The sequence below is a fragment of the Salvelinus fontinalis genome, chromosome 34 (assembly GCF_029448725.1).
Source record: "Salvelinus fontinalis isolate EN_2023a chromosome 34, ASM2944872v1, whole genome shotgun sequence".
Lineage (NCBI taxonomy): Eukaryota > Metazoa > Chordata > Actinopteri > Salmoniformes > Salmonidae > Salvelinus > Salvelinus fontinalis.
The window spans coordinates 38,236,719-38,258,297 of record NC_074698.1 but is presented as its reverse complement, the minus strand read 5'-3'; the positions used below and the strand labels follow the sequence as shown (position 1 = coordinate 38,258,297).

The following is a 21,579-nucleotide window of genomic DNA, read 5'->3' as shown; positions in this document are numbered from 1 at the left end:
TCATTAGGGTTTCTTTTCAACTCCACTAAAAGCCACCATCTTAACACGTGTTCAGTCTGTACATACCCTGCCTATTACATACAGCCTCTTTTCATTATCAATTTCATTCAGCTTTATTCCCACCCAGCTCTCTGAAGGGGTGGACCATCTACATTAGTCCTATCATTTCAGTTTCAGTTCAAATATACTGAAAGCCATCTAATTTAACACCTGTTCAGACTGTTCCTACCTTGGCCAAGTCATTTCCGCTTCTTTTCATCTTACTACATATGAGGTCTCTTGGCCATTATCAATTTCATACAGCTACTGCAAAGGTCCCGAGTCCATTTTCATTTTCACACCCTGGATAGGTGTTGATCACAACATGTTGATCACTTATAGAACTGTTAGATGAAGCTCTTTGAGGGGGGCGCTGTCTGTGTCAGGCGTTGTGGGAGTGGAGATTGGCTGGCTGAAGTAATCATTCATTTGTAACGGACAGACATAGCGTTCTGGCTATTGTGGTTGTCCAAGCTCCTGTCCATCCCCTCAGAGAGTGAGAAGGCGAGAGAGAGTTAGCAGGGCTGGAATGACATAAAATGCTCACCATCACCAATAACACACTCCCACTTCTTAGGTACTCTCCGATGAGCTCCTTTGTTTGGTGTACAATAGACCCCGGGGTGTGTTCCTGAGTTCTGTGAAGAGATTTCAGCATCTACATCCATCTGATTCACACAGAGTGCTCTCTCCATAAGCCACTTCTGGAACACAAAGATTCATCCAATTATGAATGAATATGTTTCATGTCTATAAATACATTTGTACAGTCTAAAACGGTCAAGATGTCATACAGTACAAAGAAAGGTTCCTATGTTCTTCCGGACCACCTGACATGATTAGGAAAAACTGGAAAAATGGATCTCGAAACTAAAGTTTCCTGGTCAGGACACATGGTCTGGAAAAACTCAGCATAGTTAATTCAATTTAAAGATGAATTGAATTATGTCCTAATCTAATACTAGGTATCTAACTACTGTAAATTCTATATTTCCTTATGTTGTCCTGATAAAGCTCCGTTCAGTAGCGAAGCTCAGTTAAATTATTATAACTAAGTTCATCCCTGTGTACTGTCAGACTAGAGAAGTCCACTAAGTTGTATTGGCCCCTGTGTACTGTCAGACTAGTGAAGTCCACTAAGTTGTATTTGTCCATGTGTATTGTCAGACTAGAGAAGTCCACTAAGTTGTATTGGTACAGTCAGACTAGAGAAGTTCACTAAGTTGTATTGGTACAGTCAGACTAGAGAAGTCCACTAAGTTGTATTGGCCCCTGTGTACTGTCAGACTAGAGAAGTCCACTAAGTTGTATTGGTACAGTCAGACTAGAGAAGTCCACTAAGTTGTATTGGCCCCTGTGTACTGTCAGACTAGAGAAGTCCACTAAGTTGTATTGGTACAGTCAGACTAGAGAAGTCCACTAAGTTGTATTTGTCCCTGTGTACTGTCAGACTAGAGAAGTCCACTAAGTTGTATTGGTCCATGTGTACTGTCAGACTAGAGAAGTCCACTAAGTTGTATTGGTCCCTGTGTACTGTCAGACTAGAGAAGTCCACTAAGTTGTATTGGTCCCTGTGTACTGTCAGACTAGAGAAGTCCACTAAGTTGTATTGGTCCCTGTGTACTGTCAGACTAGAGAAGTCCACTAAGTTGTATTGGTCCCTGTGTACTGTCAGACTAGAGAAGTCCACTAAGTTGTATTGGTCCCTGTGTACTGTCAGACTAGAGAAGTCCACTAAGTTGTATTGGCCCCTGTGTACTGTCAGACTAGAGAAGTCCACTAAGTTGTATTGGTACAGTCAGACTAGAGAAGTCCACTAAGTTGTATTGGCCCCTGTGTACTGTCAGACTAGAGAAGTCCACTAAGTTGTATTGGTACAGTCAGACTAGAGAAGTCCACTAAGTTGTATTTGTCCCTGTGTACTGTCAGACTAGAGAAGTCCACTAAGTTGTATTGGTCCATGTGTACTGTCAGACTAGAGAAGTCCACTAAGTTGTATTGGTCCCTGTGTACTGTCAGACTAGAGAAGTCCACTAAGTTGTATTGGTCCCTGTGTACTGTCAGACTAGAGAAGTCCACTAAGTTGTATTGGTCCCTGTGTACTGTCAGACTAGAGAAGTCCACTAAGTTGTATTGGTCCCTGTGTACTGTCAGACTAGAGAAGTCCACTAAGTTGTATTGGTCCCTGTGTACTGTCAGACTAGAGAAGTCCACTAAGTTGTATTGGTCCCTGTGTACTGTCAGACTAGAGAAGTCCACTAAGTTGTATTGGTCCCTGTGTACTGTCAGACTAGAGAAGTCCACTAAGTTGTATTGGTCCCTGTGTACTGTCAGACTAGAGAAGTCCACTAAGTTGTATTGGTCCCTGTGTACTGTCAGACTAGAGAAGTGCACTAAGTTGTATTGGTCCCTGTGTACTGTCAGACAGGGACCAATGCCTATTCCGTTCTGTACCATCACTCATTCATATATCTTTATGTACATGTTCTTCATCCCTTTACACTTGTGTGTATAAGGTAGTTGTTGTGAAATTGTTAGGTTAGATTACTCGTTGGTTATTACTGAATTGTCGGAACTAGAAGCACAAGCACTTCGCTACACTCGCATTAACATCTGCTAACCATGTGTATGTGACAAATACAATTTGATTGGATTTGACTTGTGAAGTCCACTTCATTGTATTCATCCCTGTGTACTGTCAGACTAGATAAGTCCACTAAGTTGTAGATGTGTCTGTCTACTGTCAGACTAGAGAAGTCCACTAAGTTGTATTGGTCCCTGTGTACTGTCAGACTAGAGAAGTCCACTAAGTTGTATTGGTCCCTGTGTACTGTCAGACTAGAGAAGTCCACTAAGTTGTAGATGTGTCTGTCTACTGTCAGACTAGAGAAGTCCACTAAGTTGTATTGGTCCCTGTGTACTGTCAGACTAGAGAAGTCCACTAAGTTGTATTGGTCCCTGTGTACTGTCAAACTAGAGGTGTGCTTTTTTAATGTTTGTATTTCCTTATGTGAGTCCTCAGAGTGGTGAAGCTGTTGGTCTTTAGCCCGGACTTCCAGGGTTTGGGTTAGATACACTGCTACTGTACTAAACTGTACTGGTGTATTTCCAGAGTGGGGAAGCTGGTGGATTCTAGCCTGGACATCCAGGCCATCCAGCTGCCGGCGCTGCAGTACCAACACGAGAGACGCTCCCACGACTGGACCATGGATGACACCAGCAGCTACAGCGGCATGACGGACGTCACCGACTTCACTGACAGCGGCACTCTCATCTCCGAGGACTGCTCCAACATCAAGCTCAACACCGGGGTGAGAGAGGAGAGTTTTTGTGTGTGGGTTCAGACAGGAAGTAAGCTTCTCTTTCTGTCATCAATATGGTTTATTAATAGGAAAGTTTAGGAGCTTACAAAATGTAGGAACGTACTGTATTAAATCAGAGATGATATGGAAATAATCTCCTCTTCTCTCTCTCTCCTGTCTTTCTGTCTTTCTTCCCACCCTCCTCTTCAGGCCAGACTGTACATGCAGCAGTTCTATGCCATGTTCCTGAAGCGGGCGCTCTATAGCTGGAGGAACTGGAAGGTGATTGTGGCCCAGTTCCTGGTGCCCCTGGTTTTCACTGTGCTGGCCTTGGTGGTGGCAAAGACCTTCCCCGGGCGCTACGACTCACCGCAGCTGAGGCTGGCACTGGGCCGCTATGGCCCCACCACTGTGCCCGTGGCCCTGGAGCCCGGCAAGGGACCGCTGGCAATCGCCCTGGCACAGGTGTATTCCTCGCAATTGGCCGCCCAGAAAGCCCAGGATGTCAATATTAGCGGTAAGCATGTCAGCATGTTGGAAGGGATCACAGGACCACATAATAACTAATTATTTGAGATGAAAGGTGATTTGTAGATCAGTGATTCTGTGCAGTTGTCTGCAATGTAGTCAATCTCAGACACGCATGGTGGAAGCTACTTCAGGCTTTAGACCATAGAGATGCAGCCATGGAAAAAGCTTGTCTTTACTGATCCACCCTGTCCCCTGCTTCTTCTCCTCAGACTTCACGGAGTACGTGCTCACCAAGACCGAGGAGGAGGGCGGGGCATTCAACGAGCGCTGCGTGGTGGGTGCATCGTTCCGCGGCGGCACGGGGAAGATCGCCGAGGTCACGGCCTACTTCAATAACCAGGGCTACCACACGGCCGCTACAGCCCTGATGATGGTGGACAACGCCCTGTTCAAAATGCTGGCCGGGCCCAACGCATCGATTATGACGGGAAACATGCCCATGCCCCGCAACATCTCCGAGAGCGCCCAGAGTCAGCTGACAGAGTGAGTGGGGAGTATGGAGGGGAAGGAGGGAGGGAGGGTGGTATGGAAGTGGAGAGGGTGTTATGAAAAGAGGAGATGGGATAGGAAAGGAAGGGAGAATGGATGAAAAAAGAGGAGAGAAGGAGAAGAGGGTATGGAAGGAACACAGGTGTTATCTTGAACACCTTTGAGAAGAGGAGTGAATGTTTTGTTGGGTACTCTGCATGAGCCACTCTGACTCAGTCCATATCTTCCTTATTGTTGTTAGATAGAAGTTGACTTTTCCTTCAACCACCTTGTTTTGGGTCCTTATTCTGGTCTCTCTTTGAAACACCTGCAGTCAACACATCTGTTCCAGCCACTAAACCCCAATTAAACCAGGGTAATTCCCAAATGGCAACCTATTCCTTACAGAGTGCACTACTTTTCACCATGGCCCATAGGGCTCTGGTCAAAAGTACTACACTATGTAGGGAATAGGGTGCCATTTGGGATGCTCATCCAGTCAATGAGCTCCCGGCCCAGCTTGGATGGCTGGCTGGATCGATAGGGAAGCAACAGAGGCTGATAACAAGTTAGAGTCTGAGGGGGAGATATTGACCAACACCATTCATCAGGAGGTGTTTTTTAGAGGTGAGAGGATGGAGAGAGACTGATAGTGGTTCGGTCAGGGAAGGTATATTGAGGATGGAGTGAAAGAAGGATGAGAGGATAGAGGTCTGGTGAAGATGTTCTCCTGGCTATCAGGATATTTATTGTTTCATAATACTCCATCTCTTTCTCTCCCTCCTTTTCCCCTCTGCCGGCCGGACTCACCACTCAATACATCATTTACCTCCTCCCTTACTTTTCTTTCTTTTGTTCTGTCACTCCTCCCAGCTCCATGCCCTTTATTTTCCTCCTAACTCTTTTGTTCTGTCACTCCTCCCAGCTCCATGCTCTTTATTTTCCTCCTAACTCTTTTGTTCTGTCACTCCTCCCAGCTCCATGCCCTTTATTTTCCTCCTAACTCTTTTGTTCTGTCACTCCTCCCAGCTCCATGCTCTTTATTTTCCTCCTAACTCTTTTGTTCTGTCACTCCTCCCAGCTCCATGCCCTTTATTTTCCTCCTAACTCTTTTTTTTACCCTCCTCACTTCCATCTCGCTCGCTCTCTCACACGCTCTCTAAATGAATAAAAATTGCTTTTTTGGCATGGAAAGTTTAGGGACTGTTTAAATAATAAATAGTAACCCCCCCTCTCTCTCACTCCTTTCCTCCTCGACACAGAGGTCAGACGGGCTTCGCCATCGCCATCAACCTGATGTATGGCATGGCGTCCCTGTCCAGTACCTTCGCCCTGCTCCTGGTCACAGAGCGTTCACTCAAGTCCAAGCACGTACAGCAGGTCAGCGGTGTCTACCTCTCCAACTTCTGGTTCTCTGCACTGCTCTGGGACCTGGTCAACTTCTTCCTGCCCTGCATGCTCATGCTGGTCAGTATACCATCTCAAATCAAAGTTTATTTGTTACGTGCGCCGAATACAACAGGTGTAGTAGACCTTACAGTGAAATGCTTACTTACAGGCTCTAACCAATGGTGCATAAAAAATGAAGTGTGTGTGTGTGTGTGTGTGTGTGTGTGTGTGTGTGTGTGTGTGTGTGTGTGTGTGTGTGTGTGTGTGTGTGTGTGCAAGTAAAGAAATAAAACAACAGTAAAAAAGACATTTGAAAAAAGAGTACCAAGGCTATATACAGACACCGGTTAGTCAGGCTGATTGAGGTAGTATGTAAATGTGGATATGGTTAAAGTGAATTTGCATATAAGATAATCAGAGAGTAGCAGTAGCGTAAAAGGAGCGGTTGGCGGGTGGTGGGTGGAACACAATGCAGATAGCCCAGTTAGCCAATGTTCAGGAGCACTTGTTGGTCGGGCCAATTTAGGTAGTATGTACATGAATGTATAGTTAAAGGGACTATGCATATAAGATAAACAGAGAGTAGTAGCGTAAAAGAGGGGTGGGTGGGGGGGTGGGGGGGGCACACAATGCAAATAGTCCGGGTAGCCATTTGATTACCTGTTCAGGAGTCTTATGGCTTGGGGGTAAGAACTGTTGAGAAGCCTTTTTGTTCTAGACTTGACACTCCGGTACTGCTTGCCATGCGGTAGCAGAGAGAACAGTCTATGACTGGGTTGGCTGGGGTCTTTGACAATTTTTAGGGCCTTCCTCTGCCACCGCCTGGTGTAGAGGTCCTGAATGGCAGGCAGCTTTTCCCCAGTTATGTACTGGGCCGTACGCACTACCTTCTGAAGTGCCTTGCGGTCTGGATTTACTTAAAGGCCCAATGCAGCTGTTTTTATACTAATATCAAATCATTTCTGGGTAACAATTAAGTACATTACTGTGATTGTTTTCAATGAAAATGGTCAAAAAGAAACAAAATAAGTTTCTTAGCAAGAGCAATTTCTGAAGCAAGAATTTTGCTAGGACTGTCTGTTAATGGTATGAGTGGGGAGGGGAATACTGAAAACTAGCTGCTATCCAAACCTTCCCTCCCAACAGGTGGTGTTCCGGGCGTTTGGGGTCAAGGCCTTCATAGCGGACAACCACCTGGTTGATGTGTTATTAATCCTGCTGCTATATGGCTGGGCCGTCATCCCCCTCATGTACTTGCTCAGCTTCCTGTTCTCCACCGCTGCCACCGCCTACACCCGCCTCACCATCTTCAACATCATCAGCGGCACCGCCACCTTCCTCACCGTCACTATCATGACCATCCCAGGTGAGAGCCAGGGCCAGGATACTAGATACTAGCGTTTCACACTATCGTGCCGACCCAAACCAAACTGTGCTGCCTCTGATATTTTCAGGATGGTCCAGCAACTGTGGGGATGCGTAGCAAGTACAGCTTGGCCCAGTTTGGTTCTGAGGTGTGAAAAGCCCTTAGGTGTACTGGAACACTGGACCTGTTGGCAGTGTTCAGTGTTCCAGTACACCTAAGGGCTTTTCACACCTCAGAACCAAACTGGGCCAAGCTGTACTTGCTACGCATCCCCACAGTTGCTGGACCATCCTGAAAATATCAGAGGTGGCACAGTTTGGTTAAAGTGACTATGAACCAAACTCATTAACCAGAATCATTAAGATTTGGCGATTTAGAGCCTGTTTCTCTGCTAGGAAACAGTGAAAAAGAACGCACCCCTACTGCACACTGGTGCACTTATTTGCTTCAGAACTGGGGATTAGGCTGGCAAAATACGCTGTGGAAATACATTTGATGATTTTCCCTTACCTTGATTCTCTTCTCTAATTTCCTCTCCTCCTCTCCTTCTCCTGTTTCCCCTTTTCTCCTCTCCTTCCCATCCTCTCCTCCTCCTGTTTCCCCTCCTCCTCTCTTCTCTCCCTCCCAGAGCTAAATCTACAGGACCTGTCTTGTAACCTGGACAAGGTGTTTTTGCTCTTCCCTAACTACTGCCTGGGCATGTCCTTCAGCCAGTTCTACCAGAACTACCAGTTCATCACCTTCTGCACCTCTAACCCCGTGGCCACGGCCTTCTGCCGTGTCTGGAGTGAGTAGTGTACTGTGTTCTCCTACAGCAGCCGTAGCTGTATCACAGTGTCCGTAGTTCAGTAGGAATACCTATTGTATTAGTAGCTTCTTTAGGATGGGGGTGGGGACCAAAAACATAGAGGATTATTTTATGGGACAATATACAAATGTTATTGAGAAAGATCATTTGAAAAATATAATGTTAGTGTAAATTATATGTATTGGTTCTCTTAATTTTGATTAGAGATACAAATGTAATGAGTAAAATGGTTTTGTTGATGTGATATTTTTAACATGTATTTTTTTACAGATTTTAAGGTTGATGTTAGATTTAGGGTGGGGTCGCCAGAATAATAAAAAAAAAATAAAAAAGGGGGTCTCCGCTTAAAAAGTTTGAATACCACTGTGTTACATGATATGTAATTGTAGTAATATTGTGATGATGATCACAATAATGTTGATGAGAATGATTCTGACTATGACGATGGTAATGAGGATGATGAAGAAGCTGTCATGCTATTTTCTAGTTAACCCTTTGTAGCCATGACTGGTGCTCCTCCCTCTTTCAGACATCACGTACCAGGAGAACTACTTCTCCATGTCGGAGCCGGGGGTGGGGCGTTTCCTGGTGGCCCTGTCCCTGCAGGGTGTAGTCTTCATCACCCTCCTATTCATCATCGAGATGCAGTGTGTCAAAACCCTCCGCCGTTTCCTCACCCACCTCGCCAGCAGACGTAAACAGGTCAGAAGGGGAGGGACCAGAGAGTGCTGCCTCATGTCCCGGATGTGCGGAGTTTTCAGAAAATGTGCCCACCTGATGCTCTGAGCGAGATTAAACTAATGCCCCATTTGTTTATATAGGGCTGTAGTCAAGAGCAAATTATACTCCTCTTTTAAGAATTTCAGATTTCTGAAAAACTGGTATAATTTTGGTGTGGTTGGATACATGCCAATAGTATAAAAATACCTAATTGATAATAATAGTCAGTATGTGTCTCCTAGCTGCCTCTGATGGGGGATGCGGCCCTACTGCCGGAGGACAGGGATGTAGCGGAGGAGAGGAAGAGGGTTCTGGAGTGTCAGCCCATAGTAGAGTCTATGGTGGGGAGCCCACTCATACTGCAGGACCTCAGCAAGGTACAGCAACCTGTCTGTTAGTCTGGTCTCCCTCCCAGAGGCATCCAGTAGTGGTGAGGGTCTGTCTGTCTCTGTCTGTCTGGTCTCCCTCCCTCCCTCCCTCCCTCCCTCCCTCCCTCCCTCCCTCCCTCCCTCCCTCCCTCCCTCCCTCCCTCCCTCCCTCCCTCCCTCCCTCCCTCCCTCCAGTTCTACAGCAGTGATCTCCCTCCCTCCCTCCAGGTATACAGCAGTGGAGAAACAGTACTGGCGGTAGACAGACTCTCTCTAGCAGTCGGGAAAGGAGAGTGTTTTGGCCTGCTGGGTTTCAATGGAGCAGGGAAGACCACCACCTTCAAGATGCTCACCGGGGACGAGACTGTCACCTCTGGCGATGCCTACATTGACGGCTACAGCATTCTGAGGGATGTCAAGAAGGTAGGAGAGATGGAGGAGAGAGGTAAACATTTGCACTTTTTTTTTAGTGTTACATACACAGGATGGGTGCAGTGAAATGTGTTGTTTGACAGGGTCATCCATAGTAGTACGGCATCCCTGGAGCAAATTAGGGTTAACTACCTTGCTCAAGCGCACATCGGCAGATTTTTCACCTTGTCGGCTCGGGTATACTCAAACCTCTAAGCTACCTGCTGCCCTACCTTAAAAGTTAATTAGGGCACAACGTAGCAAAGCATTTTGCAACAGAAAACAAAAACTAGCATTTCTTATTGAATGCGTACAGATAGGACCTTCTTAATTAGGGACTGTTTTCTTACGCTTTGTGCCTCCTGAACACCAACCAGTTCTAATATACTACGAAACTCACAAAATCACCTTGCATGACACCATCCTCTCTCCCGTGTGTTGTAGGTACAGCAGCGGATTGGCTATTGCCCGCAGTTCGACGCTGTCCTGGATCACATGACAGGAAGAGAAACGCTGAGCATGTACGCTCGGCTCCGGGGGATACCAGAGAAGTACGTGTCTGGCTGCGTGGAGAACGTGCTACGGTCCTTACTACTGGAGCCCCATGCTGACAAACTATGCCGCAGCTACAGGTAAGCATTCAGGAGAGAGTGAGGGGGGAGGGGCTGTGTGTGTGTGTTTGTGTTGGTTTGGGGGTGGGGGACAGTGTGTGTGTTGGTTTGGGGGTGGGGGACAGTGTGTGTGTGTGTGTGTTGGTTTGGGGGTGGGGGACAGTGTGTGTGTTTGTGTTGGTTTGGGGGTGGGGGACAGTGTGTGTGTTTGTGTTGGTTTGGGGGTGGGGGACAGTGTGTGTGTTTGTGTTGGTTTGGGGGTGGGGGACAGTGTGTGTGTTGGTTTGGGGGTGGGGGACAGTGTGTGTGTTGGTTTGGGCGTGGGCGACTGTGTGTGTGTGTTGGTTTGGGGGTGGGGGACAGTGTGTGTGTTTGTGTTGGTTTGGGGGTGGGCGACTGTGTGTGTGTGTTGGTTTGGGGGTGGGGGACAGTGTGTGTGTGGTGGTTTGGGGGTGGGGGACAGTGTGTTGGTTTGGGGGTGGGGGAGTGTGTGTGTTGGTTTTGGGGGTGGGGGACAGTGTTTGTGTTGGTGTGGGGGTGGGGGACAGTGTGTGTGTTGGGGGGTGGGGGACAGTGTGTGTGTGTGTTGGTTTGGGGGTGGGGGACAGTGTTTGGGGGTGGGCGACAGTGTATTGGTTTGGGGGTGGGGGATAGTGTGTGTGTGTTGGTTTGGGGGTGGGCGACAGTGTGTTGGTTTGGGGGTGGGGGATAGTGTGTGTGTGTTGGTTTGGGGGTGGGCGACAGTGTGTTGGTTTGGGGGTGGGGGACAGTGTGTTGGGGTGGGGGACAGTGTGTTGGGGTGGGGGACAGTGTGTTGGGGTGGGGGACAGTGTGTTGGGGTGGGGGACAGTGTGTTGGGGTGGGGGACAGTGTGTTGGGGTGGGGGACAGTGTGTTGGGGTGGGGGACAGTGTGTTGGGGTGGGGGACAGTGTGTTGGTTTGGGGGTGGGGGACAGTGTGTTGGTTTGGGGGTGGGGGACAGTGTGTTGGTTTGGGGGTGGGGGACAGTGTGTTGGTTTGGGGGTGGGCGACAGTGTGTTGGTTTGGGGGTGGGCGACAGTGTGTTGGTTTGGGGGTGGGGGACAGTGTGTGTGTGGAACTGGATGAATCATTGTGTTCTTTCCCTCTGGACTTTTGTGGCTGAAATCTCTTCACAGGATCATACTACAGGAGGCCTTCTATTGAACACATACAAAATAATTAATCTGGTGTGTGTGTAGGGCACTTGCAGGTCACAGAGCCATTTTCGTGATATTTTTGTTGTGCTCCTTCTCTCTCTAGTGACAGCTTCTCCTATAGTGTACACTACTCCTTCTCTCTAGAGACATATCTTGTCCTATAGTGTACACTACTCCTCTCTAGAGACATATCTTCTCCTGTAGTGTACACTACTCCTTCTCTCTAGAGACATAACTTGTCCTATAGTGTACACTACTCCTTCTCTCTGGAGACATATCTTGTCCTATAGTGTACACTACTCCTCTCTGGAGACATATCTTGTCCTATAGTGTACACTACTCCTCTCTGGAGACATATCTTGTCCTATAGTGTACACTACTCCTCTCTGGAGACATATCTTCTCCTATAGTGTACACTACTCCTCTCTGGAGACATCTCTTGTCCTATAGTGTACACTACTCCTCTCTCTCTCTTCTCTTTCTCTCTCTCTTTCTCTCTCTTTCTCTCTCTTTCTCTCTCTTTCTCTCTCTCTCTCTCTCTCTCTCTCTCTCGACATAGCTCATGAATGTCAAGATATTACTGAGCACAAACACACACACCCTTTCCTCCTTCCTTCCTTCCTCCCTCTCTCTTCCTCTTACCCCCCCCCCCCCCTTCACTCTCTCCACTCCCCCCCCCCCCCCCCCCCCCTTTCACTCTCTCTCTCTCCAGCGGGGGCAATAAGAGGAAGCTGAGTGCAGCTGTGGCTCTGATTGGTGGACCCCCGGTCATCTTCCTGGACGAGCCGTCCACTGGCATGGACCCGGTTGCTAGGCGACTGCTGTGGGACGCTGTGACGCGCACCCGGGAGTCTGGAAAGGCCATCATCATCACTTCTCACAGGTGAGCATAGCACACACCATCCTCTTCATCGCCATCATCATCATCGTCCACCTTCCAGTACAGTCATTACTGTGTCACAGGAAGGAACAGAGTGACTCAGAGAATAAAATAGATGTTGTCGTGCTTGGTTTATCTTTCTCCCTCTGTCTTTCCACTGTTCTTCCCCTTCTCTCTCTCTGCTGTAGTATGGAGGAATGTGAGGCCCTGTGTACCCGGCTGGCTGTGATGGTGAACGGTCAGTTTAAGTGTCTGGGCAGTCCCCAGCATCTGAAGAGTAAGTTTGGCAGCGGCTACACACTACTGGCTAAAGTACGAGTGGACAAGGAGGTGGAGGATAGCGACCTGCAACTCTTCAAGGACTTCATCGAGAGCACCTTCCCAGGTCAGAGAGACACACACACACTCCAAGTCAGACTCATGAACATACACGAGTGCACACACACTAACTTATACAGGTGTGGGTAGTGTACACACACACGCGCACACCCCACTCCCTGGTTCAAAGATAATCCAAGATGTTTGACTGTCAATGGTTTTGGGCAGTGGTTCCTAAACTTTTTATAGTCCCATACCGCTTCAAACATTCAACCTCCAGCTGCGTACCCCCTCTAGCATCAGGGTCAGCGCACTCTCAAATGTTGTTTTTTGCCATCATTGTAATAAGCCTGCCACACACACACTATACGATACATTTATTAAACATAAGAATGAGTGAGAGTTTTAGTCACAACCCGGTTTGTGGGAAGTGACAAAGAGCTCTTATAGGGCCAGGGCACAAATAATAATAATCAATAATTGTGCTCTTTATTTAGCCATCGTACATATAAAACTTTTTGTTCATTGAATATTGTGAATAACTCACCACAGGTTAATGAGAAGGGTTTGCTTAAAATGATACACATAACTCTGAAATGTTGGGTTGTGGAGAGAGTCTCAGTCTTAAATCATTTTCCACACACAGTCTGTATGCCTGTGGTTGCAAAGGGCATCAGTGTCTTAACAGCATGATTTGCCAAGGCAAGAAACTCTGAGCACAGCCTAATCCAGAAATCTGGCAGTGGCTTCTGTTTAAATTACATTTCGATGAGGCTCTCTTGTTCAGATATGGGTAAGTGGACTGGAGGCAGGGCATGAAAGGGATAACGAATCCAGGTTTTTGTGTCAACCGTTTCAGGAAAGTAATTGTGCACCCAGCTCACTCAGGTGCTTCGCTATATCACATTTGACATTGTCCGTAAGCTTGAGTTCATTTGCACACAAAAAATCATACAATGATTGAAAGACCTGTGTGTTGTCCTTGTTAAAACTTATCTAGGATATGTGGGACGCTACCGTCCCACTTGGCCAATAGCCAGGGAAAATGTAGAGCGGCAAATTCAAAAAAATGATATAAAATCACACATGTAAGATACCAAATTAATGCTACACTCGTTGTGAATCCAGCCACCATGTCAGATTTCAAAAAGGCTTTTCGGCGAAAGCATAAGATGCTATTATCTGATGATAGCACAACAGTAAACAAAGAGAGTATAGCATATTTCAACACTGCAGGCACGACACAAAACGCAGAAATAAAATATAAATCATGCCTTACCTTTGACGAGATTCTTTTGTTGGCACTCCAATATGTCCCATAAACATCACAAATGGTCCTTTTGTTCGACTAATTCCGTCCATATATATCCAAATTGTCCATTTATTTGTCGCGGTTGATCCAGAAAAAAACAGCTTCCAATTTGCTCAAAGTCACTACAAAATATCTCAAAAATTACCTCTAAACTTTGCCAAAACATTTCAAACTACTTTTGTAATACAACTTAAGGTATTTGTAAACATTAATAATCGATCAAATTGAAGACGGGTCTATCTGTTTTCAATACAGGAGATCAACAAACTAACGCTACTTTTCTAGTCTTGCGCAACTCTCAAACAGTACACATGACTTTACACTGTTTCCAGGTGGCCTCACTTCTTCATTGCACAAAGGAATAACCTCAACCTATTTCCAAAGAGTGGTGACATCCTGGGGGAGCGGTAGGAATTGAAAATAGGGTGATTAGAAATCCAGTATTCCAATGAAAACTCATTGAACAGACAGTGACTTAAAAATAAAATAATAATAATAATGGTTAGTCCTCGGGGTTTTGCCTGCTACATAAGTTCTGTTATACTTACAGACATGATTCAAACAGTTTTAGAAACTTCAGAGTGTTTTCTATCCAAATCTACTAATAATATGCATATCTTATATTCTGGGGATGAGTAGAAGGAAGTTGAAATTGGGCACGCTATTTATCCAATAGTGAATTTGCTGCGCCCTATCCTAGAGAAGTTAATGTAGACAGAGAAGAGCTACAACTTCTTAATCATGGCCTCAATTTTGTCCCGCACATTGATAGTTGCGGAGAGTCCCTGTAATCCTATTTTCAGATCATTCAGGCGAGAAAAAACATCGCCCAGATAGGCAAGTCATGTGAGAACCTTGTCATCGTGCAAGCAGTCAGAGAAGTGACAATTATGGTCAGTAAAGAGAACTTTAAGCTCATCTCTCAATTAAAAAAATGTCAATACTTTGCCCCTTGATAGCCAGCGCACTTATGTTGTAAAAGCATTACATGGTCGCTTCTCGGTGGATGCTGCAGTGTACCCAAGTGGCGTCGGGAGCAACTGCTTGCACGCTTTTGCGCCATCAGTACAGGTACCAACACATCTTAACCACCAAAGTCCATTAGATGTCACAAAGCTGTCCAGTACTTTAAACATTTCCTCTCCTGTTGTCCTGGTTTCCATAAGAGGAGGTCTTCCTTAATTGACCCCCCCATAAACGTAACGGACTTATTCCAGGAGCTGTGCCAGGCCTGCCACATCTGTTGACTCATCCCGCTGTAACGCATATAATTCACTGGCTTGTATGCAAAGCAGTAATTGTTTCAAAACATCTCCTGCCATGTCACTGATGCGTCGTGAAACAGTGTGGTTTGATGAAGACATTGTCTGTGTGTTATTTTAGGTCTTTTCCTCCAGCATTGTCCCAGCCATATCCGCGGCAGAAGGATGAATGAAGTCCTCCACAATAGTCTGGGGCTTGCTTGTCCTAGCCATTCGGTAGCTCACCATATAAGACGCTTCTAGCCCCTTCTTATTAATGGTATCTGTTGCTTTTATACATGTCTTACTACTCAAAAGTCGTCTATTCTAGCTCCAAAAACTCCCATGGCTTATTTTTCAAATTTCGTCATGTTTCGTTTCTAAATGTCTGCGCAAGAGTGAAGGTTTCCCGCGAGAGAGTAACGGTTAATGTGATTGGATGTTGGCCACCTAATCATCCCCAGTTTACAATTGGCTCATTCATCCCCCTCCTCTCCCCTGTAACTATTCCCCAGGTCGTTGCTGCAAATGAGAACGTGTTCTCAGTCAACTTACCTGGTAAAATAACGGTAAAATAAAAATAAATAAAAAAAAAGTTAATTATTTGACTAGGCTGCCTGTATTTAACATTGTGTTTTTGTTTCGATAAACACTAGATGGTTTAATTTTATTTTTGGCAGTGAAACGAGGCTACGCCTACCCCAGTTTGGGAATACCTGGTTTAGGGGGATGGTCTAACATGACATCACTTCCTTCTCTCCACAGGAAGTCTACTAACAGATGAACACCAGGGCATGGTGCACTACCACTTAACTGACAAGACTCTCACCTGGGCACAGGTAACTATCTTTCTCAGCCGGTCCCTATTCACTCCCTAACCCTTCTCCTTGGCCCTCACCTGTCAGCCAACCTGTCTTTTAGACTGTGTAAGAGTACCATCTAGTGGAGTCCTTACCTGTCTTTTAGACCGTGTAAGAGTACCATCTAGTGGAGACCTTACCTGTCAGCCAACCTGTCTTTTAGACTTTGTAATAGCACCATCTGGTGGAGACCTAACCTGTCTTTTAGACTGTGTAAGAGTACTATCTAATGGAGACCTAACCTGTCAGCCAACCTGTCTTTTAGACTGTGTAAGAGCACCATCTAGTGGAGACCTAACCTGTCAGCCAACCTGTCTTTTAGACTTTGTAATAGCACCATCTAGTGGAGACCTAACCTGTCAGCCAACCTGTCTTTTAGACTGTGTAAGAGCACCATCTAGTGGAGAAATAACCTGTCTTTTAGACTGTGTAAGACCACCATCTAGTGGAGACCTAACCTGTCAGCCAACCTGTCTTTTGACTGTAATAGCACCATCTAGTGGAGGAAGTGTAATGACTCTTAGCATTAAAGTGTATTTGCCTTCAATTTGTATCTGACTACGCCACACTATTGAAGTTGTCGGACACAGCTTTTGATTTCAGGCTAAGCACTGACTCACCCTATGGTTTTCCTCTTTCTCTCCCCTCTCTTCACCCCCCCCCCCCCCCCCCCCCCCCCATCCTCCCAAGGTATTTGGCACCCTGGAGGCAGCCAAAGAGAAGTACAACATCGACGACTACGCTGTGAGCCAGATCTCCCTGGAACAGGTGTTCCTCAGCTTCGCCCAGTTCCAGCACTGCAGCAGGAAATAGATGGAGCGAGGAGGAAGACGGGGAGCTCCATCTCTCTGTTTCTTTCTTTTTCTGTCTGTCCATCCGTCGTGTGTATCTCTCCACTCTGTGTGGATGACCTGTGTACATGGACTCGACTATGTGACGCGCCACTGAGCTATGATCAGGTCTTGATCTACACACACTTACATACACACAGACAGACACTGCAGTGATTGAATCCCTGGATACCCGGACTTCAACGTGGCCGTGTTACCCCAGCTCCCTCTAACCCCGCTGGGCTTGGACCGCCAACCAGACTGGACCTGTTGATCCAAGCCTGGGTCTTAACCATCAACCACTCCTTTCTCTTCTGTTCAATCAGTTTGTGTGTTGGACATTTAGGTCAGTCCAATGGCAAGGTTAGGGAGTTTGGTTTGGGGGGGTTGTTGTCTGCTATACGACCAAGTAAGGAATCTTAGATGTTACACCTTTTTTGTGTTTGACGTTTAAAGACCATGTATACAACTGGATACCACTGGATATGAGTGGTCTACTCTGTATAATACAACTCAGCCTTGTGAATGTGTGACAGGCAGGGTTGTGAATGTGTGACAGACCTTTTTTTGAACTTGTATGCAGCTTTCTTTGTTATGTATAATTTTTGTCTCCTCATATGATTCTTACTGTGGTCCTAAACAATTGTGCACAGTGGCTATTGTTCATCACTGATATGATTGAAATATACAATGAAGCACTTCAAGTGAGGCAATTGTAAAACAAATCAACACATTTTGTTTTCTTTATTAGAGTAAATGCCATGCTAATGCCATGCCAGGGTAAATGCTATGCTCTAACGCTTGCTCATCCTTTTTGGTCGGATGTAAATTATGTAATAGATTCATGGCACTGAAGCCACTTCCAGTAGGAAATCATTAGATTGGTTTGCAGAAACGTTGCAGCTAACAATTGCATGTCTGAATGAATAACAACCTCTCTACACTGCATTGCATGGCACACAAAAAGCGTGCTAGGTATTGAGATGCCCTCAGACCATCATCGAAATTCCTAATTGCAAGATTCAGAAAGAAAAAGCGTCTTGAAGGATTTGGGCATGTTGGACTGTGTGGTTTCTATCCTTAGCATTGTGTCCACTGACTGAAGCACAACTTCCCTTTCTAGGGGCTACAGAAAGTTTGATGCAGTGTCATAGTAATAGAATCACTATATCCGCCTGCTGAGGTACAGATATGTTATTTGACTTTAAGGGATAGGTCAATGACCTTGTAAAATGTGAAATTGCTGAACTATCCCTTTAAGTGAGGTGTTTTTTGGTTGGTTTATCCACACTAATTTAACTGCAGCTTAATTATTTCATGTTAACTTTATTTGTTTGTGTGCTGTTCCTTTACTGCTGTCAATTATACTACTACAGTACTACTATGTTATTCCTGATTGCTGAAACAAAATTATGTTTTTGCTTATCAATGTGGAGATGCATTACAGCTATGGACCAATCACTGTTACGTCCTCTTAATATAGAGTTTAGAGTACTTTACTATAGAGTAACACACCGTCCAGTCAACAAATCAGTCACTTTTTTCCGTCCATTGGCTGTTTTTTTTCCATTTGCAAACCCTTAATGTAATTGAATGAAGAGGTTGAATGAGAATGTGATGTTTAAAAACAATAGCTTCCACAAGAATGAAAGTATTTCTGTCCAGACAGAGAATTCCTGCTTCTTGTCCCAGCATTCCATGTATACATTTTTTTGCTTTGTGGAAAATGTTTAGGCCTAGTCCAATATTTAGTCTTGTGTCTAGACATGCTAACTCTCCTATGTTCTCCCAATGCTACACTGGTTGATGTGGTGTATGTATCTAAACTATCAACAGTAGTCATGGGAGCATAGTGTAAAAGTCTTAAAGGGATAGCTGATTTTTTTGTTGATCTTTTCACTTAAAAAAGTAAACTGTCCTTTCTAAAAGAATGTTTCTGAAGATGGTTAACTTATCAATGCAACTGACTGTAAAACAGCCTCACACAAGGACCATGAAGGATCAACTCTGCCTCCCCCCCCACCCCCCCCCCCCCGCTCATAGCTCACTCAATCTAACGAGTTGACTTATTTTTTTGTTAAGCACTTTAGAAGTAAACCTCCGCAGCAATGGCTGTTTCTGGGATGGTTGAACTGAAGCACTGCGTGGGATAGTTGACAAACTGATAGGCAAGTGGTTACAGACTTAAATAGAGGCTGATGTTCATGTTTGGAAGACAAAAAATAGGGCTTATTGATTATACAGGGCTCTGTCCTGACAAATGCTGTTTTTGTTACGTCTCTACATATCATAGTAGTTCATCTATATGGACATGTCTTACAGCTACATCGCATTTTGAGTTAAGTATAAGAGAACTTGAAAACATTGTGATGATGATGCATATGATTAGGATAAAATACAATGTATCATATTTAAAAAAGGGAATCATCATTGTACTCGTATGTACTGTATCATGGAACTAACCTTGTCTACTGTATAATTACTGCTATTATTTTTAAATTAAATTTGCTCTATGCAAATTGAAACAAAAACTAGTATTCCTTTACTTTAGAAACACCACACTCCCATTATAAATGATCAATGATGAGCTATTTCTAATAATAAGCCAGCTGTTCTACAAATGTATAAAACTGGACCAGCTGGACCCAAACAGAGAGTAGTACACTATGGTCATATACTGTTAACACCTATATGTTTTGTTTGTGAATCAGAGCATGACCTGTGTTTTCAGAGGGGAAGGCACATAACCTGGGTTGTAACTACTGAGGGGTTTTCTCTGGTGTTTTCAGAGGGGAAGGCACAGAACCCCTCAGTAGTTACAACCCAGGTTTCTCTGGTGTTTTCAGAGGGGAAGGCACAGAACCCCTCAGTAGTTACAACCCAGGTTTCTCTGGTGTTTTCAGAGGGGAAGGCACAGAACCCCTCAGTAGTTACAACCCAGGTTTCTCTGGTGTTTTCAGAGGGGAAGACACAGAACCCCTCAGTAGTTACAACCCAGGTTTCTCTGGTGTTTTCAGAGGGGAAGACACAGAACCCCTCAGTAGTTACAACCCAGGTTTCTCTGGTGTTTTCAGAGGGGAAGGCACAGAACCCCTCAGTAGTTACAACCCAGGTTTCTCTGGTGTTTTCAGAGGGGAAGACACAGAACCCCTCAGTAGTTACAACCCAGGTTTCTCTGGTGTTTTCAGAGGGGAAGACACAGAACCCCTCAGTAGTTACAACCCAGGTTTTCTCTGGTGTTTTCAGAGGGGAAGGCACAGAACCCCTCAGTAGTTACAACCCAGGTTTCTCTGGTGTTTTCAGAGGGGAAGGCACAGAACCCCTCAGTAGTTACAACCCAGGTTTTCTCTGGTGTTTTCAGAGGGGAAGGAACAAACTTTGACGATGGACAAAAATCTTGCAGGACCAGTTATTTGACCTGCCTATTCCCTGCTGTATTGCCAGATTAGCATATATGTCATACAACCTGGAACCTATGGGCCGGTTTCCCAGTCTAGGACTATGCTAAATCTGTCTGGGAAACCTTTATTGGGCTTGGGCTATTCTTTCACTCCCCTGAATGGAAAAGTAGGGGTTGGTCAAAGACATTCATATTACCAGGAAGCATGAAGAAAAATATTTTATAGGTGTGAGAGGGATTTGTGTCAGTTCTTTGTTCATGTTCACAATCTGCTAACTGATTCTTCAGAAAGTGTGAAACACAATCAGGCCTAAAAGACAATCGAGGTTAAACTGTATTCCTACTTACTCTTATTCAGTTTTGTGATGACTTTAATCAGTAAATTCTCTGTTGCTCAGTATAGACGGATTACAGTATGAGATAATGACATCTACGAGATATCCATGTTCTAGATTCTGTTGAGGCTGTTCCATTATGTTGAAAACTATGGTCAGCATATACAGTGCCTTAGGAAAGTATTCAGACCCCTTGACTTTTTCCACATTTTATGTTACGGCCTTATTCTAAAATGGATTTAAAAAATAATTACTCAACAAGCTACACACAATACCCCAGATGACAAAGCAAAAACAGGTTTTTAGAAATTTCTGCAAATGTATTAAAAATAAACAGAAATACCTTATTTACATAAGTATTCAGACCCTTTGCTATGAGACTCGAAATTGAGATCAGGTGCATCCTGTTTCCATTGATCATCCTTGAGAGGTTTCTACAACTTGATTGGAGTCCACCTGTGGTAGATTCAATTAATTGGACAAGACTTGGAAAGGCACATACCTGTCTATATAAGGTCCCACAGTTTACAGTTCATGTCAGAGCAAAAAGAAAGTCATGAGGTCAAAGGAATTGGGTCAAAGGAATTAGTCCGTAGAGCGCCGAGACAGGATTGTGTCGAGGCACAGATCTGGGGAAGGGAACCAAAACATTTCTGCTACATTGAAGGTACACAAGAACACAGTGGCCTCCATCATTCTTAAATGGAAGAAGTTTGGAACCACTAAGACTCTTACTAGAGCTGGCTACTTGGCCAAACTGAGTAATTGGCAGAGAAGGGCCTTGGTCACCTCCCTGACCAAGAACCCGATGGTCACTCTGACAGAGTTCTAGAGTTCCTCTGTGGAGATGGGAGAACCTTCCAGGAGGACAACCATCTCTGCAGCACTCCATCAATCAAGCCTTTATGGTAGAGTGGCCCAATGGAAGCCACTCCTCAGTAAAAGGCACATGACAGCCCACTTGGAGTTTGACAAAAGGCACCTATGACTCTCAGACCAAGATTATCTGGTCTGATGAAATCAAGATTGAACTCCTTTCCCTGAATGCCAAGCGTTACGTCTGGAGGAAACATGGCACCATCCCTACAGTAAAGCATGGTGGTGGCAGCATCATGCTGTGGGGATGTTTTTCAGCGACAGGGACTGGGATACTAGTCAGGATCAAGGAAAAGATGAACGGAGCAAAGTACAGAGAGATCCTTGATGAAAACC

At 45.2% G+C, this 21,579-nt stretch overlaps 1 protein-coding gene across 1 annotated transcript in view; it reads left to right on the top strand.

Annotated features, from left to right (window-relative positions):
* The window catches only part of abca3b (ATP-binding cassette, sub-family A (ABC1), member 3b), a 90,163-nt gene extending 71,000 nt beyond the window's left edge, over nucleotides 1-19,163 (top strand). The window contains exons 18-31 of the mRNA XM_055898681.1: nucleotides 3,152-3,350; nucleotides 3,552-3,858; nucleotides 4,082-4,355; nucleotides 5,603-5,807; nucleotides 6,876-7,095; nucleotides 7,724-7,882; nucleotides 8,433-8,605; nucleotides 8,866-9,000; nucleotides 9,220-9,414; nucleotides 9,847-10,034; nucleotides 11,904-12,074; nucleotides 12,260-12,456; nucleotides 15,708-15,781; nucleotides 16,493-19,163. Coding sequence (XP_055754656.1) covers nucleotides 3,152-3,350; nucleotides 3,552-3,858; nucleotides 4,082-4,355; nucleotides 5,603-5,807; nucleotides 6,876-7,095; nucleotides 7,724-7,882; nucleotides 8,433-8,605; nucleotides 8,866-9,000; nucleotides 9,220-9,414; nucleotides 9,847-10,034; nucleotides 11,904-12,074; nucleotides 12,260-12,456; nucleotides 15,708-15,781; nucleotides 16,493-16,615 — 2,620 coding nt within the window. The 3' untranslated portion in view covers nucleotides 16,616-19,163. The remainder of the gene's footprint in view (nucleotides 1-3,151; nucleotides 3,351-3,551; nucleotides 3,859-4,081; nucleotides 4,356-5,602; nucleotides 5,808-6,875; nucleotides 7,096-7,723; nucleotides 7,883-8,432; nucleotides 8,606-8,865; nucleotides 9,001-9,219; nucleotides 9,415-9,846; nucleotides 10,035-11,903; nucleotides 12,075-12,259; nucleotides 12,457-15,707; nucleotides 15,782-16,492) is intronic.
* The last annotated feature ends 2,416 nt before the right edge of the window (nucleotides 19,164-21,579 follow it).